The sequence below is a fragment of the Cyprinodon tularosa genome, unplaced genomic scaffold (genome assembly GCF_016077235.1).
Source record: "Cyprinodon tularosa strain WSP-4 unplaced genomic scaffold, ASM1607723v1 ctg282, whole genome shotgun sequence".
Classification (NCBI taxonomy): domain Eukaryota; kingdom Metazoa; phylum Chordata; class Actinopteri; order Cyprinodontiformes; family Cyprinodontidae; genus Cyprinodon; species Cyprinodon tularosa.
The window spans coordinates 721918-745933 of record NW_024038988.1 but is presented as its reverse complement, the minus strand read 5'-3'; the positions used below and the strand labels follow the sequence as shown (position 1 = coordinate 745933).

General features: G+C 40.5%; 1 protein-coding gene across 1 annotated transcript in view; it reads left to right on the top strand.

Moving 5' to 3' along the window:
- Positions 1 to 24016, top strand: part of ankrd13b (ankyrin repeat domain 13B) — a 93731-nt gene that overhangs the window by 45369 nt on the left and 24346 nt on the right. The window contains exons 3-9 of the mRNA XM_038290490.1: positions 486 to 610; positions 3950 to 3995; positions 4189 to 4332; positions 5752 to 5992; positions 17383 to 17449; positions 18554 to 18635; positions 21627 to 21691. Of these exons, the coding sequence (XP_038146418.1) occupies positions 486 to 610; positions 3950 to 3995; positions 4189 to 4332; positions 5752 to 5992; positions 17383 to 17449; positions 18554 to 18635; positions 21627 to 21691 (770 nt within the window). The remainder of the gene's footprint in view (positions 1 to 485; positions 611 to 3949; positions 3996 to 4188; positions 4333 to 5751; positions 5993 to 17382; positions 17450 to 18553; positions 18636 to 21626; positions 21692 to 24016) is intronic.

Genomic DNA, 24016 nt, shown 5'->3' with positions numbered 1-24016 from the left:
TAGTTTCGGCATTGAAGCGTTTTTGACACCCAGAGTTCGTTCGGTGTGAACGCACCATTAGAGTTAAAGTAACACTACAGAGAAACGGAGGTTGTTATTATGAACCCGTTTTTAAATTGTGGTTTTACTCAACAAGAAAAAAACCTCTGATCATCTGTCCTTCAGCGAAATGAATCGTTTGGTTTTATGGCCATATGATGAGGATTAAAACTCTTTGTGGACAGGTTTGTTCTGTGTTTAAATCAAAGAAGAAACATGGGGAGTTCTTTAGTCTATGATCAACCATTTGTAGGATTTACAGCCAAGTGTCGTTCTGATAAAAGATGGGCCAGCGGCGGTAATTGGTCCTACCAGCTTCTCCTTTGGCCTACTTTACGTTAAGCAGTTCCCGCTGCCTCCTTAAATGGCTCACTCGCATAAATTTTCAATGAAGCCTGAGTGTTTTACTGTCTGTCTCCCCCACTCAACCCCCCCTCCCCACTCAGTACTTCAAGAGGCGGTGAGCACGAGGGACCCAGAGCTGGTGCGTCTGGTGCTGCGTTACCGTGACTACCAGAGGACTGCCAAGAGGCTGGCGGGGATCCCCGTCCTGCTGGAGAGACTACGCCAAGTGGGATTGCACACACATGCACACACATTTACACAACCCCCCCCCCCCCCCCCCCCCCCCCACACACACACACACACATGCATGTAGATGGGAAGAAATTATCAGGCAATTTCATCTAGAGCTGCATTAAAAGTAAGGTTCTCATAAATGTAAACAGGTCTCCGTTTTGGGATCAAATTATCCTTTTGAAGATATTTATAACTGTGTTTACTATTTGGCAAGGGAGACACAAACGATGATGTCTCCATGATATGCAGTAGTTTGCCTCTGGGTGATCTGACTCATCTTAGCTCCTGGAGGAGAACAAACCGGCATGATTAACAGGCACAGAGGCTTCGCTGACAAAGCTGAGGTGGCCTGTGCAGGAACACGGTGGTTCTGCAGCGGATCATCCGGCTTCACGCAGCCCGTCTCTGTTTCTGCTCCAGACACCAAAAACACGGTGATGTTTTTCACTTCTGCGTCCTCACGCCGTAGACGAAACAGCCTCACACTTTGAAAACGACTCTTCATTGCACAGCAGTTCACCTGCTGCTGCCCCCACCCACTTCGTTACCTTCTACATCCATCAGTTCTATTATTAACCCGCCAACAAACACAGTCAGCTTCTCTGAGTCAGTTCATCCCTGTCTTAGACACTGAAGCATTCCTCTCCTTTAGCTCCTTCCACCTGGAGGAGGCCTGATGTTCAACCTAGTTTTTTAACGTCTCCGGTTTCATTGTTTTTTAAATTCTCTTTTTCACTTTCCTAGGGATGGTTAAACCTTTTCTTGTGCTGCTGCTGCATATGCACGGTCCTGCGTTGTGCTGCAGTAGAGCAAACTTTAAAGGAAACGAATGGATCATTATCTATACCTAAAACTAACACGTTGGCAGTGATTTGATGAATTAAGTGTTAATCAGTAAAAAAAATAAAAATAAAAAACAATAATTTATGATCACCGAGTCTGGGAGCGGCCATTTTTGCCCAAATATAGTAACCCCTCCCTCCTGCCATCTTCTGGTAGTTACATCACGGTGCGGTAAGCCTAGCGCCATTCTCCCCACTTTACAAGCAAAATCAATGGGAACTACTAGACACATCTGCAATCAACAACAATTATTGAAGATTTCCAGAGGACTTCACCATTGAAATTCACCAGAGCTATAGTGAAACTGACAATGCCCACGTGCATGGCAGCTGGATGTTGGAATACATCGGGTAAAAGTGAAAAAAAAAAGAGTTATTTCACCTTTCCGATTCCTGATCCTCCACGGACGGGTTGGTCGTTGGATCGCCAACTTGAAGAGGGAGGATTTGCCATCGAACTTCTGGCCAGAGAAAAAACCCGTAATATGTAGCCAACATTTGGAAGAAGAATGTTTTCAAGATGACTTGGATAATAGCGCGTTGTGACAAACACCAGATACAGCACTGGGACTTGATCAACAGCCGATACCGCACCGTCACAAACCAGTAGGTGGCAGTAGTGTTCTTTGACAAACATGGATGCCTCCAGTAAAGCATATTCAGATGAAAATTACTCTTAAAAACATTTATCATTTATTTAACAGTATGTTGTAATTTCATACTTTTAGAGGTTTGAATTTTAAATATGACCGGACTTTTCCTTTAAGTTTTTGGCTTAGAGTCTCCAAATACAGTGTTGTATAAAGTACTGAAATCTCGGAGTCAAGTAAAAGTATAAGTACCTCTCCAAAATATGACTTTGGTAAAAGTCCAAGTCACTGACTGAAATGTTACTTGAGTAAAAGTCTTTAAGTATCTGAAATGGCTTGTACTTATGTATAAGAATTACTGTAAAAATAGATGTACTCAAGTAATGTAGTGAAAAGTATAAATAAAAAGTAAGTGCAGTTTGAATGACTTTTTTTTTTTACATTTTGGTAAACTTTTAAGGTTAAATTCACTTAAAATAATATAAACAACCAAGTGTAGAAAAAATTTAGGCTGGCTTTGCGAAACAGGCGTATCCTATTGGTGTTGATGAACGAACCCAGGCAAGACCAGACTTTGTAGTCAGTAGGTGGGGTCAAAACATTTGCGTTTCTCTCGCTCGTTTTTTTTTTTTTTTTTTTTTTTTTACTTAGTAACTAAACCAAACATTGAAAATGTATCGGGAGTAAATGTATGCAATTAAGTTTGTAAATGTAGTGAAGTAAAAGTAAAAGTTCTAAAAAAAATGCATACTCTTGGAAAGTATAAAGTACTCCAAAATATACTTAAGTACAGTAGTATTTAGTATTTTTACTACGTTACTATGCAACACTGTCCAAATGATCTTCGCCGTTGCCTCTCATTCATAATGAACCTGAAATGCGTTGTTAATCTGTACGTTGGTACAATTTTATCCCTCGCCACATTCTGTAATTTCAATATGGCAGACTGTCGACGCACTTCGCTAATGAGTCATCAGCCTTATGTATAATCTAATATAAAATTGTTCGCTTACGGAAATGTATCCGATTATTAGTGCAGGTAAAATTACACCAAAATACACTGCGGGGTATTTGGGAAGGTTCGATTAGCATCTCCCTGAAATGAGCTTTTGGAATTTGGGATTTCTGAGACGGGGAATAAAGCTGTTAATGAATTAAATGCAGGGAGGGATCGATTATAGTGCAAAAGTTTTCAAGACAGAAAATATCTGTAGGAGGGAACAATGGAACTTTGGCGAATGATTGACTCATTTTCAACAGAGAAACGAAGGAGAGTCACTCTTCCTTCTCTGACTGCAGGCTGACGGCCTCTCAGTGCTTTAGTGGAGCTCGTTAAAGACGGTAAACTCTGCAAACTTTGCTTTTAAATTGTTGCCAAAGTCCAAAAAAAGAAAAAAAGTCCCCTGTTTTTTTCCTAGTTTCTTTTTTGTTTTAAAGCTGCCAATAGCATCTAAAAAGTTGCTAAATATGCGGTTCAATCAACTATTTTATTTTCATCTTCCCTGTATTCTTCTTGTTTAATTTTAGTTGGCAAACAAAGGTCAAATGCGTCACTGAAAGAAGAGCAACAGCTTCATCAAGTTGTAGATTCATTCTTCAACATTTGTGATTTGTTGTTTTTCAAGGTTTAACTCTTACTTTAAATTGCAACATCTAAACATTTTAAATCCCATATATATATATATATATATATATATATATATATATATATATATAGGCTGACGACAAGAAGCAATTACAAATCTTAATCTTCCTCACATTTATTGACCTACATTTCCAAATATTAAGAATCCTTGCGATTAGCAAAACCTTTTTATTGACAGTTATCTTGTCCAAAGATTCTCCTCTTTCTGTTCTTCGCCCACATTGTCCGTCTCTCCATCTCTGCTTTCTGTCCAGGCGCAGGACTTCTACGTCGAGATGAAGTGGGAGTTTACAAGCTGGGGTGAGTTTCAGCTTTTGCATCTCTGATACTAACTTAGTCTGTTGCTGATTAACAGCTCTTAGTTTATCTGCTGTTGTGTATATTTTATTGTTGTGGTATAAGTTTAATAGGATTTAATTGAGGACTGAGGTCCATAACGACCCAAATGAAAGGTTATAGTAATGTTTGATTAGGATTTGGCGTTTGTCCACAGTGCCCCTGGTGTCGCGGATCTGCCCCAGTGACACCTACAGAGTGTGGAAGAGCGGACAGTGTCTCCGTGTGGACACCACCCTGATGGGGTTTGAGCAGATGACCTGGCAGAGAGGCAACCGGAGCTTCATTTTCAGGGGGCAAGGTTAGCAAGCCAAGTAGTCACGCCCCTTGAACCTGATGCATTTTCCTCTCTTTGCAACTGCAGACATTTATGTGACCAACATGCGTTAGGTCAAAGTGAAGCAAAGCTTTAAAGGGGTCATAGAATGATTCTATAGGGTATCTGGTCCTTAAGGTCTCTGAATAGGGTGTGTAACATTGGTTGGGCTGAAAATGGCATATTTGCTGTTCTATGAGCCCTAATGCAGCCTGGTTATAAGGTCCAGAATGAAACGACAGATTTTCTTCCTGTTATGGTATGATCATGAATATTTAGATGAGCTGTGCGCTGATTGGTTGGTTTACAACGAGCGAAGCTGCTGAGCAAAGACGCATCATAGCAACAAGCACTCACTCACTGAAACATCAAATTGTTGATATGGTAGGGTGACCCGATGTCCTCTTTTTCACAGATATGTACTTTTCATACCTAAAAAAATGTCCGGGGGGAATTTCAAAATCGTCCAAGACTTTGGTCGACTACAGTGCAGCAGAACCGAGTCGTGAGCCGTAAACATGTATCTAACAAACTAAATATTTAGCTCCAAATTAAGTACTTCTTAAAAAAACTAAATATTTAGTTTGCAAACTAAATGTTTAGTTCGCAAACTAAATATTTTTGCTCCAAACTAAATATTTATTTAACAAAATAAGATATTTATAAATGAATGAACGACATAGTGAAAAAAATGACTTGGAAATAGTAACCTGCTTATTTTTCTCTAAAAACACGCTAAAAAACCATAAATATTTCTGCTAAAGATAAAGAAAGATAAAGAAAATAACAAATTTTGACATGGAGAAGGGTAACACAACGAAGGATCCAGTGAAGACCGACAGGAAAACAGTAACTTAGGCCTCATCCACACAAAGATTAACTGTATATTTTTATTAATGACGGAGAAAAAAAATCACGAGTGCCTAAGGAAGAAATTATGTCATACCAAGATTAAATTAGAAAATTACACTTAGAGTCTATACCAAAATACAGAAAAAATGATGGGAAAAACTGACCAGAAATCATTTGGTGAAAAAAAACAAGCATAACTAATAAGGCGACCTAAAATAACAGCAAAACGGAGAACGTAAAACATGAAACTCCTAGAGTAAAAAGTGAAGAAGAAACTTAAAAAATACACAAAACTTTAACTAAAATAAAAATAAAACAAAATTGATCAGTTTGTTTCAGCAGCTGTAGGAATAAATTGTATTGTTTAAATTCTTTTAAGTTTGAATTTTATGTTTTTCCTTTCCATTTCCTTTCCATTGCTTTTTGATGTTCTATCTCTTATTACATCTTCAGTCTGCTGACATCTGTCCCAGTCCCACCTTTATGTCTTTGTATCAAATCATGATCGTTTCCGTCTGAAATTCCTCCCGTTTTCCTTTTTTAATCTCTCAGACTCCAGTGCGGAGGTGATGGAGGTTGACCACGACAGGCAGCTGGTGTTCTGCGAGACCTTGTCCGTCTCTTCCCTGACGGCGCTCTCTCCTGGCAAGGGGAAAGCCGGAGCCTGCAGAGGCACCTGTGCCGGACTGGGTCTCCTGGGGGCGTCGCAGCCCAGCGACGAGCAGGTCGCGGTCAGGCTGTCTGCGCCGGTGGTGACCACTCAGCTGGACACCCGCAACATTGCCTTCGAGAGGTCAGAAACAGAGCAGCGATGCACAGAACAGGAATATAAAAGGTGTTTAATTGTATGATGATGTCGACATCTTCAAAGCTTCGAATCAATCGATGCAGGGAACAGATTACTGATCACCTTCAGTGATAAATTACTCTTTCATAAAATAATATCCTCTGTGCAAAACATTTCCTTTGCTATAAGTGATTTTCTGCAGCAGCTAAAGCGAGCATGCTCCCTGGCGGCTGTCAGAATGCATTTGGAAACATGCAAGAAAAACACAGCAGCACTAGCAGGAAGTGGAGAGTAAAAAAACACAAGGGAGCCAAAAAAAGAAAAGTTAATCATAAATAATTTGTTTAGAAAGGTTCTGTTTTAGTGTTTTTGATAAAACTGAGAGGAGCTGCTCGTTTCTGGGGGTTTGCTGCCTTCTTTATCTAGATTTTTTTTGGTTGGCTCATCAGAGGTTCATAGAGTTTATGCCACCAAAAGATTTTACAATAAGGTTCCTAAAATCTAAACGCCAAAAGATAAATTTTAGCACAAAAAACGATCATGTCAGGAAAAAATAACGGAAAATTCAAAATAAGGATGTTGTTCCTTCCAAAACTATTTCTTTATGTTGAAGCAGGGGAGGATCTAGGATCCTAGGAGATCAGGGGCTTAGCCCCGAGGGTGAAGATGAGAGAGTAGACTTTCTTCTAAATCCCGTTCTAATGTAAAATATGACAGATTACTGGATTAAAGAAATTTCTACTATACTACATGCTATCACACACAACAATTCCCCCTCGATTACATGGGAAGAAATTAAATCACCTGCAAGTCTTTAACTGTGTTTATCCCTCTCTTCATCAACAACAAACTCTGTGGATTTGGTCAAATTTGATCATTATTTGCCAAAGTTATCAGAGGAAAATCATATATTTTAGCCGCCTGATAGAATCCGTTTCATCATAACACGGGAAAAAAATAAACAAATCCAGTGAAACTGTCATTATTTTTCATATATCATGTTTAAAACATTTATTATTTTATATTTTTAAATCCAAAATAGTTGTTGGATTATCTTTATTTAATGTATTTTAATTCTCAATTCCAAATGTCTGCAATAGCATTGCTCCAGACATTTGGAATTAAGAAACATCTTCAAACTTGGAAAACAATGTCCAGTGGTTTTGGTTTGAACTTTTTTTTGGAATATTTATGAATTGTTAGATAAACATTTAAAAAGAAAATATATTTCATAAAGATCATCAAAGGGGGAACGGATTCTATCAGGGGGCTAAAATATACGATTCCCCCCTCATAACTTTGGCAAATAATTATCAAATGTCACTAAATCCAGAGGATTTGTTGTTGATGAAGAGGAATAAACACAGTTAAAAATGTGCAGGTAAATTAATTTCTTCCCGTGTTATGGAGGAGGAACAGATTATTTCAGGCAGCTGAAACATCAAGTCTCTCCTTCTCCCATATCTTTGGGAAGTAAAAAGCATCTGTTTCCAGATTCTCAAAAATTGTTTGTGTGATATCATGTAGTATACTAGGAATGTCCTTAATCCAGTAATCTGTCATATTTTACATTAGAACGGGATAAATCAGAAAGTCTACACTCTCATCTTTGTTGGAAAACTGTTTGGTGACTGACTTTTATTTCTGCCAGGTTTAAGTGACAGAAGTTGGAAAAAGACGATTTTCTTGGCGTTTAAAATAACACAAAATAGCTTTAAAGCACCTCGTCTATTTATTTATTTTACAATTTTGTAAACAACAGCTGCTGATTAAACTGGATGTTGCAACCGTGACATGATTATAGCTGATTTTGGCGAGAAATCGATCAGACGCGTCGTGAAAATGGTCCCATCCGCCATGTCCGCCTCTCTGGCTTCAATGCGATTCCCGAGGGGAACAGAATTTCATACACCACCGGGACGAACAATGTCTGGAAGTCAGTCAGAACTTCACATCCCTGGAACATCAGTCTGTTTAGCAACAGCCATTGGTGAGAACTTCTTCTTCTGCACGGGAATGCTACGGGCCTTTGCTGCCACCATCTGGTGAAATCCAGTACTGCACATTTTACTCAGATCAGCTCAGAAGCGAGATCCGGGGCTCTAGGGGAAACATCCGGGGCTGCAGCCCAAGTAGCCGCCCTCTAGATCCGCCACTGTGTTGAAGCCAAACCTTTAGTGATCGTTACTCAGATTTTTATGTCATGTAAAATAGTGCATAAACTACTTAGACTGAATAGAACCACCTGTTGCTGGTTTCAGCTACAAATCTCGCGGGATATTTTTCTACCCATTTTTCCCAAACAAAAGACTGAAAAAAAAAGCATCAGGTCTGATTGGTCAGAAGCAATAATTAGCTGCATGATTCCTTTAAGGATTGAGGTCTGGACTTTGACTAGGCCGCTCTTACACATCGCTCCATCCATCTTCTTCTGATCTCTTCCTCTGTCCCTGCTGAAGAAAACATTCCCACAGCATGATGCTACCTTCAAGGCCAGCCCAAGGCATAAGCTAATTGCTAGGGGGCCACAGGATACACAATTTCAGGATGCATTTTTACAATATTTGTCTTTAATTATGTGAAAATCATTAATTATAAGTGACAAAAAATGACACAGATGATGAATGATAAGTGTAAACTTCTCTGAGACAGACATATTTGGGAACAGTCTGATACTGATGAGAGAACACTGTCTTCGGAGATGGAAAAGATTCCAGACTAAAGCACAGATGACCTCATTCACTCACGATCTTCTCAAAAAGGGATCGAAGTTCTACCCAGATGTTTGTGATCTGTGAGGACGGCCGACTCTCTCCCTGCAATTGTTGCAGCTGCAGAGCAGAGCTTTTTCAAACTCAACGAATAAAGAAATGCCTGAGCTCCTCCATAGTAGGAGAGCAATCAGTGGGCTGGCAAGGGTTAGTATTAGCAAAAAAAGATGGCTGTCAGATTGATCACTGTGATGTCATCTGTGACTTTGCAAACAGAAAAGCAAGAAGCAGAGGTTTAAAGTCGTAGGGAAATCACATTTGAATGTCAAATCATTCTGGCTTAAACATGTATATAAATGTACTCTTTATCAGACGATATTGTCCCAAAATTCAGAAAATTTCTGTTTAAAAAAAATCCTTTCTTAAAATCTATGGGTTTTTTCGTTATCTTCTGCAGGCCAGTTAGTTATACATCAGCTTGTACACCTAAATTCGGCCAATCATATATCAACGGTCATCTGTCAATCAAATTTTTTCAGTCGTAGCATCTTGATTCATATGTCGCAGCTAATATACGCAACGGTTGAAATAAGAAATCAGAATCATTTCCTTTCCCATTGAGTTCCGTCCCAGTGTTCATGGGGATCAGAGATGGCAAAAGTACTCACTTTCCGTACTTGAGTAAAAGTACAGATACTTGTGTTAAAAAATACTCTGGTAAAAGTGGAAGTACTGATTAAACTTCTTTACTCAAGTAAAAGTAACAAAGTACAGGCTTGTAAATTTACAAAAAGTAGAAACCACTTTTTTCATGCCGTTGCCTACATTTTAAATGGATGTCTGCCAATAGGACTAGATCTCCGTTGTGTTCATTTTCAATCATCTCGTCGTCCATACTACTATGCCAAAGCCACCGCCACCAAGCTGCAATGATTTGCCGCGAATGAATACCGCCGAATCTGTCGATTCATCTTGTAGTGGTGCGTCAAATGCAACGTAGATTCCCATCCAATTAGATTGAATTTGGTATTGATGACGTGAAAAATAATAACGGTAACTCCATTGAAATGATTCAAAACTAAAGTAACGAGCCAAGTTTTTAAAATGTAAGGAGTAGAAAGTACAGATATTTGTGTAAAAATGTAAGGAGTAGAAGTAAAAAGTCGCCATAAAAATAAGTAGTAAAGTAAAGTAAAAATATTAGAAAAATCTACTTGAGTACAGTAAGGAAGTATTTGTACTTCGTTACTTCCCATCTCTGATGGGGATGGACGTCTGTGTCTTCGGCAGGCGTAGAGCTAACAGAACTGGCGGCGTTGCGAGGCAAGTAGGGGTGGGTATTGGCAAAGAAGTCACGATTCGATTCGAATCACGATTCACATGCCACGATGCGATTCTATCACGATGCATCACGATACTTGAAATATTGCGATGCATTGTGATATTTTCACTGAACACTGTAAGAAAAAGATACAGCCCTTACCAGTGGCTGACTGGCTGGGTGTGATCTGGATAGTGTCTTCAATTGATACATAACTGAAAGCAACTGAATTCATACATAGCTGTATTTATTGAAATTACTTTTGGAGGTGTTGCAATGAAAACAAATACTGGACAGAAATATTACTATTACTGGCATGGACACACCAACAAAAAGATCTTAGGATTCATCAAACTTAAAATAACAAAATGAGGATAATCAGTCCGGACATGCTTATGACACAAAGCAGCAGGCGTCAACACATCCGCAGCGACATCTGCTGGACTGGAAGTTGTATTCCACTTGGTTTGATTGATGTGCGCCAACCATTAATGTATTTTATTTGTTCTTTTTTTTTTTTTTTTATAATCGATTCTTGCCTTCAAGAATCGATTCAGTAGATCACAAAAATTAGAATCACGATTCATCGATTTGACGATTATTTTGCACACCCTTAGAGGCAAGGGCTCAAACATGGACGGCTGGAAGCCTTTTACACCAAACCAAGCTTCTGCCGCCCTGGCGTCCTCTTCCACAACATCTTCGTCCCCGCTTTCCTCCTCTAAATAAAAAATGGATGATGGAGGAGACTCATCCACGACGTCAGACACTAAACTCTCCTCCTCTTGCATCTTAATAAGATAAACCGAATTGTATAACTTTAAAAAAAAGTTTAGAAAAAGTACTTTTGTATGAATACATCTGCATGGAACCGTGGCATCTTACAGGTAAAGGTGAAAGATGTGAGACCCCAGGGGAGTGTGGGTGGGGGTGACCCTGGGAGGTAGAAGGATGGCATGCAAACTAAAGATGGGGAATAAGAAAAGTTGGACGATAGGATGAGAAAAATAACAACGGAAGCAAAGGTGTTTGCCCAGAAACTGAGATAAAGAAGAATGATATAGAAGAAAGAACGACTGTAGACAAAAAGAAAAGAGGGAAATAAATAAAAGAGACATTTTGGGGTGAATCGTGGCGAGAGAGGAAGAATGAATGTTAGAAGATAAACGGTGAGCGAGACGGTGGACAGAGAGAGTACAGCACATCCACGCAGGCAGGCGGGGGGTAATCGTCTCCCTGTCAGACCGTGTCACCTCTCTGCATTTCACCCCGTCAGCACTCCTGTCCATATGCCAATAATCTGTTTATGATGCCTTGGAGCAAAACACTTTGTCAAAGCAGCCCAGACAGGGCATTTATCTCAGGAGTTCATTTATCTCCAGACACTCAGAAATAAAAACTACAGCGCTGCAGTTTTCTGGTTGAGGGAGAAACGGAACATCAGAGAAGCTGTATCGTCTCTTCTTCATCTTTAGCCTTTAGTTTTACATGATGGTGTAAAAATTGATATTTGATTTAGGCTGTGACTTGCATTCCGAAACAGTCCAAGCTACACATATTTAACTATACATATATTATTTATTTTAATCTACTAACTAAAAGTCTCAATCTTTGGTTTTCCGGCCGGAACACCGTAAAGATGGCTGCTCGGTAGAAAGACTCCCCAGACAATCGGAGATATTACTGAATTACCCCTTTTCAGCTGAGCAATATTGCCTCACGAAAGTCAGATAGAGGGGGTAAGAGGATAACGAAGCCCCAAAGAAAATAAAACTTGAAGAGGAAGGATGAAAAATCTTGTAAGAAGGTACAGCTAACGTATCGTAGCCGTAAGCTAACAAGACAAAATGGCTAGCCTGGACATTCTATTAGAAGAACTTAGAGGGTTCCGCCAGGAAACCATGGAACAACTCTCGACTATTAAAGAGGAAATACGAAAAACTAACGCAAGGATTAGTGCGGCAGAGGAACGGTTAGAGAAGACGGAGGAGCGAACTCGAAACATGGAGGAAGTGGTAGCTGAGCTGCTAAAGCTACACATGAATATGGAAGATAAGTTGGTAGACTTTGAGAGCTGATCCAGGAGAGAGAATGTCAGGATCTACGGTATTCCAGACGGAGCTGAAAAGGACTGTGAATCCGTGGTTGCATTTGTGGAATCTTTACTTAAAGAAGGGCTCGATCTGGAGAGCAGCGGGCCGGACATGCAGATTGAGCGAGCAGATCGGGCTTCGTTGTGAAATTTCAGTTTCAAATATAAACAGCTGTTGCTTCGTAAGGCATGGCAGCGTAAGGGATTTATCTGGCGTGAAAAACAAATAAATCTGGATCACGATTACGCGCCAGCCATCCTTAGAAAGCGCCGAGTTTTACACCGAGGCTCGGAGAGTCCTGAAAGAAAACGGGGTTCCGTTTCAGACACTCTTTCCTGCGAGGCTGCGAGTGAAACATAAAGAAAAGTCTCAATCTTTATGTTTTCGTTGCCTTTGAAATTGCTCTTTATAATTTCACAGGTGCAGGTCTGGCATTTATGAAGGCAGACATCTTTGTTCTACGGCAGCTCAGAGCTGACAAACTAGATTCTGTAGAGATCCCCATTACGCTGCGAGTGCATAGACTAACAGCAACTTTACCACATGTGCTGGTAAATAAAACATGTCGAATAAGGATTATTTCTATCTCACAGACCACCTAGGTTTACTCTTAAATAATTTTCTGGATTTATCGCTCAGCTCCGTCTCATCCGCTCCTTTGGAGAGCTTCAAATCTGGCCTCCTCTGCTCCATTCAGCCCACAGGCTCCTCTCCCTCGCCTGGCCCTGGCTGCACGCCGCCTCGGCCTGTTTGCGCTCTTCCTCATCTAATAACCTGCACGCCAAAGTCAAGACTTGAACTCTTTAAATGGGGAGTGTATATTCCTCCAACCGAAACAATCTCACCATCAAACTAAACAATGATGTTGAACAAATAACGTCTATATTCTCCATCTTAAGGCTGATTTATACTCCAGGTTGTCTGGGTGTGTCGCAGTTAACGCAGATATGCCCCGCCCCTTCCGCAGACACTCTGCTGCGGAAGGGGCGGGGCACTCTGCTTGTAGGTGACCGCAGACAGTGCCGAAGACAGGAGGCCTCTGATTGGTCAAATCTACATCCTTTCTACACTGTGCGTACAAGCGACTCGAGAAGTTGGACCCGCTATAAGAGCGAGGTGCGCGAGAACGCCGGGACCCTTTTCCCACCTGGATCCCCGTTTTTTTTCACCCCGATGTTCCTCCGTTGTCTCACATTTGCCCACACGTCCTCACCGTGTCGGCCGTATCGAGACCCACAGCTATTTGATGATTGTCCCTCTTGGGTTGTTGGTGGTTTCGTCGTACAGTGTGAGATGTAGCTGCCTGCAACGAAAACTTAAACTGCTTCTCTGATATCATCGGACATGCTCAGATCAGTCCGGCAAAATATGATTAAACCATGTTTATCTGCATTTTAGTTTTTTCTTTCTTTAGATTACGCACTATATATCATAATGTTAACATGAAAGGAAAAGATAAAACTCAAAAAGACTAGATTTATGTTTAAATCAAAAGCTGCAAAGTTAGCTCCCGGAATTAGCGTAGGATCCCATTTCTGGTTCAGATCGGATTTTAAGGCATTTATTTTCTCAGGAAATACATTTATTACATGATATTAACCTTTAACACATTATAGTTTAGTACGCTTACTATTTTCGGGGAGGGAAAAACGAAATTTAGGTCTTTTTGACTAAATAAAATCAAGGGCGACCCAGATGTACGTATCGGGATGCGCAAATGAGCTGGTGGCGCATTCACAGGATGGATCATGTTTCCGGGACGAATCTGTTAGTGACAGATACAACTGCCATCAGAAGCGGCCGGACAGTCTCCTAACTCCGAATGCTCTCCGTTGTCATGGTTGCGGTACTAGTGCTCTTCTTCACTGGTGGTGGTTTACCAAAACAATCCAAAATGTGGTTCTGTGCCTGGTTTCCGCCATATTGTTTCTGTCATTAGTGTGTAAATTTACTAGTCTGCTGCCGCCAGCAGGATACCTCTGTACTCGGTGACAACTAGCTTGCGAGGACAACGTAAATTACATGAACTTGTGTTGATAAGGCCTCAAAATATTTAACTTAAAATCCAAATACACGCATTGGTAAAATAAAGAAAATCAAAATAATTTCCCCAAAAAATGTGGGAAATTTAAAAATTGTGGAAATATTTTTAATAAATCTTTTTAAAAAATCTCCCTCTCGCCAAGAGGGGGTGTTGCAGCGACATTTCCCACAGTCATTGGCGAAACAGACGTCGAAGAAGAAAATACTGTAGTTTTTTAAAATAAAGTATTTATTTGTCACCGTTGAATCATTTTACCGTTGACATGTCCGTACTACGTCAAATAATCGTTCGTTAAAATGTATTTATTTTTTAAAAAAGTAGCTTAGTGCGACGTGTTCAGGACGGCTTTCAGTCAGTTTGACTCTTCACCAATTCAAAGGATGAACTATAGAGATCTATAAACCTAAATTATCAACAGTGTCACAAAAATAAGACCTGAACTCTTCGTGTCGCTTCAGTTAACAGTAACTGATTAAACAGATGTGGTCTAATGCAGGCCCAGCAATAAAACAATAAAGCAATAAAATCAAATGTATAAAAAGAGTTTGCTGAGAGAATAGATGGATTGATTCAAAGCCATTTTCCCTACATTGATTTTAGCAGCCTTAAATTGTTTATTATTATGTTTATCTCTTCTGGTTTCAGCTAATGACATAAACTGCAAGCCTGAAAACACACAGGAGAAAATATAATCCTTTGAACAATAATACAGCTGGTCCTGAGGGGGGAACTGAATATAGAGTGGTATAATAATACGGTGCTGCTAATGGGGATGCTTTGAATAGGTTAGGACCACAGCAGTTGGCTTACCGACCGATAAACATTTCTACTGTCATCATTAACCCCATGTAGCGCCCGTCTACATCCCCTCCATCCCGTAGGATGGAGGGGATGAGCATCCTTATAAACCCTGCTGGGGTCCATAGGGACGAGGCAGATGAAGATAAGAAATGCCTCACTAATTTCTCGGCAGGTTTCCTAATTGCTCACCGAGCTGCTGATCTTCACTGATGGGAATCAGGAACAGTGGAAGCAGCGTTTTAAGGCTGCAAGTCTCACCAACAGGGTGGAAGCTGACTTTACTGCCCTCGTTTTGTTCTTTAAATATGTTTATATGGAATAATTATGTGCATTTATGATTAAAAATAAATGTTTTTCTTATAGTTATATGGTTTTTTTGTAGACATGAAATCTGACAGTATGATAACCTAAAGCCAAAATATCCAAGTATTATTCTAAAAAAGTAAAAAAAAACAATCCACTGGAATTTGTCTCCAAGTTTGAAGACATTTCGCTTCCCATCCAAAGCTCAGTGGATTGTTTTTTTTTTTTTTACTGTTTTGGAGTCACTATGACCTGGATGAATATAAGTCATTCTCATGACTAATATTATCTATGTGGATCATTACAAGCACAAAGAAACTATAGAAATAACAGGATTTAGTGGTTTACAAAATGTTAGCAACTGCAGCTACAAAGGGATTCTGTACTTTCGCCTTTTCACTTAAATCTACTGCAGTACAAAAACTCAAGAGGAGATTTTACCTGCAATTTTGTAAAAGATGCCTCTTGGCCATCGTCCGTCTGTCTGTTGCCATCGTCCGTCTGTAAAGTGGACTTTAATGTGTTTTACAGCACAATAAGAGCAACAGAGAAAAGTTCTTTCTACCTGTAAGCTGTTAATCGGCCCATCGCTGGTTGTAGATAATCAGGACTTAATAATAATAATAATCAGGTCTTTACCAGGTTCAAAATGATCTGATTCAACTGAAAAACATCAATTTAGTTTTAACTCAAACGATCCAAATTTCCCCAATGACTCCATATCAGGAGGATTTCCTGTAGTGGTCTGTGTTACACCTGAGCTGCAGGAGCTTCTGAGTAAAACCGCTCTGTTTCTTTAAATACATCCTTTGTGAGATCATCTGGAGAAGGTTTAGGAGCAATCCGAAAAACAGAGCCAGAGTTCTTCCTTCAGATCATTGAGTTTCTTTAAAGTTATTGGGGAGAATTTTTAAAAGCCCTCTCCACTTAAAAAAAAATGCGTGTGCATTTCTCCTCGTGCACACCCTGTTTAAAATGTGCTGTTCTTTGAAGCAAACTCAGTCGATCACTGCTTTTTGCTCCGTTGGGAACGTTACTTCTCCTCTACTGCGCGGTGCCTGTGCCATCTTTGTTATTAGTCGCCGCTATCGGGTAGCGACAGCAGGTTACTGTGACAGCAAATCCCTGAATGGTTTATGGGGAGAGCTCTCGGTGCAAAGCATTCTGGAATATATCTGCCTCTTCTGAGGCCTCTCTTTTTTTCTCATGCGCTTTTTCTCTTACGACCCTCGGCCATTTTCAAAGAACCACGTTGAGAAAGGTGAGCTTCAATGACTGTCTGAAACCGTAGCTCAGCAGAGATATTCGCCTGAAAAAGCGCAGAAAAAGATAGCTAACGGGGCGAGCACGTAGGAAGGCCTTACGTAAACATATCAACAGTATGATTGACAATTAGGAGGACCACTGATTTAGATGATCCACCCTGAAATAAAAGATTGTCCTCTATACCTTTAAATCACAATAATAACGTCAGAGAGCCGAACTCCAGTTAGTCCTTCGCTCCTTGAAGCTTCTCTCTTGGTATTTTATTCAAACTATGGTCTGGAACATGTTGATTCAGGTCTTCCTGATTTGTTCTGCTGCATTTCTCTGCAAAAAGCTTCCGCTGTTTATTCGATCGCTTCCATCTTTCAGACAGAAAGATTCGCTTTACTCTACAGTAGCAAGTAGAGGAGGGCACTGTAGCATTATTAGCTATAAATTAAGTCCTCATAAGGCCCCTTGGTTTTTAATTGGGAGCCATTTCTTCTGTGAGGTCATTGCTGATGTCTTTCCTTCTTCCTCTTGTGTTAAAACATATGCAAACTGACTGACAGCCTGCTTTTATAGAGGAGGGTAGATTTAGAAATGTTCAGTTGTTGTTTTGATCAGCAGCTCAAGGCTACGACTGGGCTTCAAAAATCCAGTAGAAACAGTTTTCATTTTGGGATAATAAAACATGACAAGTTTTAATCATTTTTTGCGCATTTGAAGATTCACAACAATTTTAAATCCTGTTGGAGCTTTTCACCATTTTACTGCTATGCAAACATCATATCTGATTAGGGTGTGTTTCCTTTGCTATCCTATGTGGGCTTAAAGAACTTAAAGGTCACAGGAAGCTGTTTTGGATTCTGTTGCAGGAACAAGACTGGCATCCTGGGCTGGAGGAGTGAGAAGACAGAGACGGTGAATGGATATGAGGCCAAGGTATGGTGTAAGCTGCTACATCAGCATTCCAACCTCCCACAGTGCTGGTCTTAGCTAGTGTTGCGCTAATACTGATACCAGTATCGGGATACTGCAGATTTTAGTGCGGTATACTGCACTAAAATGGTGGCATCGGTATCGGCCAGTACCAACTAATAGGGCAATGATACCATTTTGAGAGCCAAAAGTTTATTCAACTATTGTCACCCATTCCAGGTAAGCAATAAAAAGTTCTACTGGATTCACTTCGTATTAGTCTTTTTCCTGCTTCACAAAGGTAGGCAGCAGCTTGGCAAAACCATGATGGCAATTATTTTACATCCAAGTAGTATGCAGTTCTTCATATATACACACACATCAATATCAGACAGACGGTATCAGCCAATACTGCACAGCCAGGTATCTGTATTGGGGCCGATACCTGGCTAATAACTCCTCCCTCCTGCCATCTTCCAGCAGTGACGTCACGGTGCGGTAAGCCTAGCGCCATTCTCCCCGCTTTACAAGCTAAATCAATGGGAACTACTGGACACATCTGCAATCAACAACAATTATTGAAGATTTCCAGAGGACTTCACCATTGAAATTCACCAGAGCTATAGTGAAACTGACAATGCCCACGTGCATGGCAGCTGGATGTTGTAATACATCGGGTAAAAGTGAAAAAAAAGAAATATTTCACCTTTCTGATTCCTGATCCTCCACGGACGGGTTGGTCGTTGGATCGCCAACTTGAAGAGGGAGGATTTGCCATCGAACTTCTGGCCAGAGAAAAAACACGTAATATGTAGCCAACATTTGGAAGAAGAATGTTTTCAAGATGACTTGGATAAAAGCGCGTTGTGACAAACACCAGATACAGCACTGGGACTTGATCAACAGCCGATACCGCACCGTGACGTCACAAACCAGTAGGTGGCAGTAGTGTTTTTTGACAAACATGGATGCCTATTACTTTCAGAAGTTTGAATTGTGAATATATGACCGGACTGTTCCTTTAAAAATGATTAAACATGAATTTAAAGATGATTTCAGGAGCTTTTTAGTGGATTAATGGTAAATCCTGTATGCTTCCAGCTAATTAAATGTGCCCCCCCCTCCCAGGTCTATGCAGCGTCCAACGTTGAGCTGATCACCAGAACAAGAACCGACCATCTGACGGATCAAAACAAGAACAAGACAAAAGGTGAGTTGTCTTCAGCGGCTACGACAGCTGCTTAGAGCCTCCAGCGCTGCAGATGTACCAGTGTACCCCCCCCAGCACCCAGAGGCGAGGGCTAACGGGCCGTAACGTTCTCTCTGAGGCTGCTTCTCGTTTTCTGGTTCAGATCATTAATCAAACAGGATTAGCAGACTTCCCCACCCAGGAGGCCGGGCTGTCAACCGTCTGCTGCTGCTCTGAGATGTGATGATGGTTGATCCTGGTCTCTAAGGTCACATCCTCACCTGCATTCTGCTGCTTTTCAGCAGGAAAGCTCTACAATGAGCTGCAGCCTTTATTTCCCTTCCTGAGTTTTTACATTTAGCATCCAATGATTAATTATTGGGAAACTTTCCACATGCTAACTAAGATTTACTGTTTATCTAACCCACCTTCTCAGTGATAAAACCACCATGTCTATGTAAATGTTAGCAAACATTAGATACATGGGAGGACACTTTATCTTTGACTCTCGCTATAAAACCTAGCCTTTTTTGTGGGAGTAGTTGTTTGAAGTTGACTAAACTTGTGAATTATCTGTTTGATGAGTAGATTATCGGTTATTTCTTATATTCCTTTCCCAAACAGTTAATGGAAGGCTAACACATACCCAGAATATGGCGGTAGATCCCACATTTGTTGCGATCTGGCAGCAAACCATCGAGTTTCTAACCCTTTTTCACATCAGCTGCCACAGAGTCAAAGCTTTAAATCAGCTGCTGATGTCTCCCTATTTTGGCTTTGGATTGTGCATCTTAGAACCTTCTGAACCTTCATTTAATCTGTTATGCAACAATACATGATCAACGTCACAGCATGAGTTGTAAATCGAGCGGATAGAAGGTTTTTCTCTCCTTTCTCTTTATAATCGGATGTGTCCAGTTCGGCTCCAAGATCCCCTGAATTAGAGACTGACACGGGAGTGGATTTTCACTCCTGTCCCGTCCCACTCCCACAGAAATAAATTGTGTCCCGTCCCGATCCCGGGCCAGAGTAGAAATCTAAATCCTGTCCCGTCCCACTCCTGGTGAAATTACTCCCGCTCCCATTCAGAATGACTCCCGCTCCTGCTTCACTCCCATTCTTGTTTTTGAGCGCGGGTGAAAAACTCAGAGCGGAAGCACTGTTGGTTTTTGGGTCGTGTAGTTTTATTGACTCGCATTATAGTGTAGGCTTCAAGGAAAAAAACTACAAAATGGCGGCGCCAGTACTGGATTTTTTTTCTATCTTATTTTATTTTTTGGCATCGATCCTAGTTTTTTTTTAGTACTATTGGTTTGCTTCCGCTCCCGTCTGCTCCCGTTAATGTTTAATCCCATACCGTCCCAATCACGTGATCGGTACTAATACTTACTCCCATCCCACAGGAATCCCGTGGGATTCCCGAAAAAATGTCAGTCTCTACCCTGAATTCTCGACCGGTGTTCTGTCAGATGAGCATACCAGGTCAGACCAGCATACCCATTCTCAATACGTTTTAGAACGTCAGATTTGCATTTATCCCTGTATTTTGAGGACAAAATAGAGTTTAAACTACCTTGAAGAGCGTGTATCTCTTTAGTGATGTAAATAATATAAACAATTTAAGGTCAGATCTGTCAGGGTTTGGTTGTGGTTTTTTTAGGACCCAAACACAGAGGCGAGGAAGCAGAGGTGAGTTATTGTATTTTTAAGTGAGTTCTCACAGGCAACAGAGGCAGGAATCCAAAAATCCAACATAAAGATGTAAAACAAACCAGAACCATAGAGACATCAGGGAAAACCTGCACCAGGAGCCATGTGAAATACGAGGAACCAGCACTGAGGAACGGCACAAGGAGAGCATCTATGGGAGGCTGAACAAAGACAGGACTAATGAGCTGATTGGGAGCAGGTGTGGGCAGAAGCTTCTAGAAAGAGCTAAGGAAAAGACCAACACCAGAGGGCAAGCAAAGAAAAACCGAAGAACTCAAATAAACGTTTTTATAGTTTTAGATCATGGTGACCTTTTTTTATAAGAATGCTACGTCTTCATGTCTTTAAATGTTGGACTCTGTTTCCCATGCTCCATTAAGGTTCATCACAAACTATAGCCATGACATCACTGTGACCTGTACTCTCAGGTGGGATGGCCTTCCCTCTCTACGAGAAGGCAGTGTCATTGGTACACTTTTATTTACAAGGCCCTTCTTACATTTGTACCTTACTTACACAGAAAAGCATGGCCTCTTATGCCCTGAGATCAACCATCAGCTGTTTCTCACTGCTCCGTTTGCCCGAACAGAACTGGGGAAGAACACCTTTAGCTACGCAGCTCCTTGTGCGTGCAAGTTTTTACAAAGAAACTGGAAATTGACTGAGTTTTTGATCTGTAAATGTTTTACTTGATATGTTTTTTATTTTTTTATGTACCTGTCATTTATTTTAATGTATCTATATTTCTTGTGTAACTTTGCTGCCTCTTGGCCAGGACTCCCTTGAAAAAGAGCTTTTTAATCTCAATATTTTTTTCCTAGTTAAACGTAAAAAAAAAAAAACCACCAATAAAACTAGAAAAACAAAGAAAAACACGTGAAACTGAAAACTCACAGAAAACTTAACAGAACCAGGACCGTGACAAGATCGCCACACGCTTAAAAAAAACACACCAAAAAGTAAGTAATTAAATGGTTTCTTTTGTACGTGACTAAAGGGAAACACATCCGTTGAGGTATTTTAAAGTGTATTTAGAGATAAACTGAAGGGATAAACGGGTATTGACTATAGGTATGCTCATCTGACAGAGCACCGGCTCTTTAAATGTACTCCTCATGCTGGCCGTTAGATGCTGAAATTGAGAGGAAATAAGTTTGTGGCCAGCTGCAGTGGAGATAATGAGCCCAGGCTTCTTCTCGCTGAGATAAAAGGAGTGTTGCATACCGAGACTCAGACTAATGCACTTTCTTCTACACTGAATATCTGATTGTTTATCTGTTTGAACTGTTTGTCTCTGAGCAGGCGGCAGGACTCCACTGCAGAACTTCCTGGGGATTGCGGAGCAACACATGGGCTCTAATAACGGGGTGAGTGCACGCCGCCCCGGCGCTTCGTTATGGTCCTGGATCCCTCTCTGGTCCGTTATTGTCCTGAATGAACGACCCCCTGCAGCATCGCCATCCTCTTCATCTTTCTGTCTGTGTGTGAAAATCCCAGCTGTCTGGACAGAAGAGCTCTCTTGTAGCCGCTTAACTCGGACGCTGCAGCCTGCTCTGAAATATTGATCATGCCTTTTTAATTTGTTTCGCTTTGAGAGCCTGTATGACTCACACCTCCCTCCTTACTCCCTCTGTGTGCTCCCACTCCCACTCGCTTTTTTGTCCTTACTCCTTTCCACTCGCCTTCTCTTCCCTTGACGCCACTCAGAAAGCTTGTTTTTGTTTTCCTCCCCCTGCTTTGATGTTCTTTCTGCAGATATTTTGAGCAGATTTTGATCTCATGTAGATTTATCCTTATGCTGCTAATCTTACACTTTAAAGAGGTAGAAAAACCGATCAAATCATCATCCAGTGGAAAAGAAGCACGAAAAACTGTTTCTCATTTGATTTCTAGTTTTTGCTAGAGATGGACCAACACAGGCTTTTTTCTTAAGGCTGATGCCGATACTGATCAGTTCATTAGACTAAACGATATGTCAGGAACCAAGGGCATAAAAGACACTTTAAAAGTGTTATTTAGTGACGTTATGAGATGAACGGAGGCTTCCAGGCATGCTTTCTGAAAATGATGAGGTCCGAGGCCTCGCTAGCCAGCCGTACCATGTGACTACTTTGGGGAGTTGTTCAGTATGATGGACTGACCAGTAAGGAAAGTCATTTACATGTGTATGTACAAAAAATACGTTCTTTTATTAAAGCTAACAAGACTAAATTAAACAAAATGACCCCCCTTAATGAGACAAAGGGGAACTTACATAGTAGCGGATCAGTCCACAAGAAACACATGGGGTAAAACATACAAAAACTGGACTAAACCAAATAAAGTAAAACCCCATTTCCCCCCATAGCACTGATATGGTACGGTCCAAATCAACTCAGCCCCTTGGTCTCCTGTTTGTTCATCAGCCAAGGGACTGGAGCAACTGCAAAACTTAAACACAATATCAATTAATCACAATCACAACAAAAAGTCAGTGAACTAAAATAAATAAAGATTTAAATCAAACACTATTTGGAAAAAACAAAATTATATAAATGGTGTTTGAGACCACATCTGTGTGGCAGATGGCCACTCAAACTGAGTCTGGTTCTTCTGGAGGTTTCTTCCTGTTCAAAGGGAGTTTTTCCTCTCCACTGTTGCTACAAGCATGCTTACTGTAGTGAGAGGGATTCCATCTGAGTCAATGAGTGGATGGAATGAACTGGTTTTCCTTAGATAGAAAACTTTGAATCAAATTGACTGGATGATCTGGTTGAACTAAAGTGCCTTGAGATGACATGATGTGAATTGGCGCTATAGAAATAAACTGAATTGAATTGAACTGAATGCAGCCACATTCAGATTCCCTGAGAGTTTGGGTGTTTGCTGCGTAGGGTCATGTCAAACCTTGCCGATTTAGCCAACGTTATGCCCTACGTCCCAGAATCTCCTAAAACGCTGGCATATGCTGAACACACTAGGGTTGTCACGATACTAAACCTTTCAACTCGATACCGATACTAAGTAAAATATTCGATACTCGATGTCATTTTCGATACCACAAGGATAAAAACAAAGACTCCAAAATTCAACAGAATTTTTTTCATTAATAAACAAAATACAATAAATAGATAAATAAATACAATAAACAATATTTTGAGGTTGTTTGCTGTGCACAATATTAAGCAAGCTTGATAAAAAACTTACAAAATTAAAATTAAGTGTTCCTTCCTTGGCTATGCTTTGCACACATAGCAATGACACTAGCCAAACCAGTTAAAAAAGAAAAATTATTCTCAGCAGCTGCACCTGTTAGAGAAAAAAGTCTGAAACTGAAAAGTGCAAAGAATTATTCAATCACACAGTGTTCTGAAAGTGCATTTTCCTCTAATCTGCGTATAAGATGAATGACTATTTAGGTGCCACTGGTGGTAGCACTGTATCGATTAGGGATGCACGATATTGGGATTTTGGCCGATATGCCGACATTTTAAAACTCATGTAGCCGATAACCGATATCGATACTGATGTTAAAGCTGGACAAAAATAAGTAGTCATTGAAAATAGCAGTTTTGTTATCCATTTCTGACACTTAAAAATAATGTGCTCAAATATATTTTCATATGCTGATATCAAATTGATTTTTTTAAATGCGGTATCGATCTATTTTACTTTCAAAATCTCGTGGAATTTCATCGTTCTGTTACAAACTC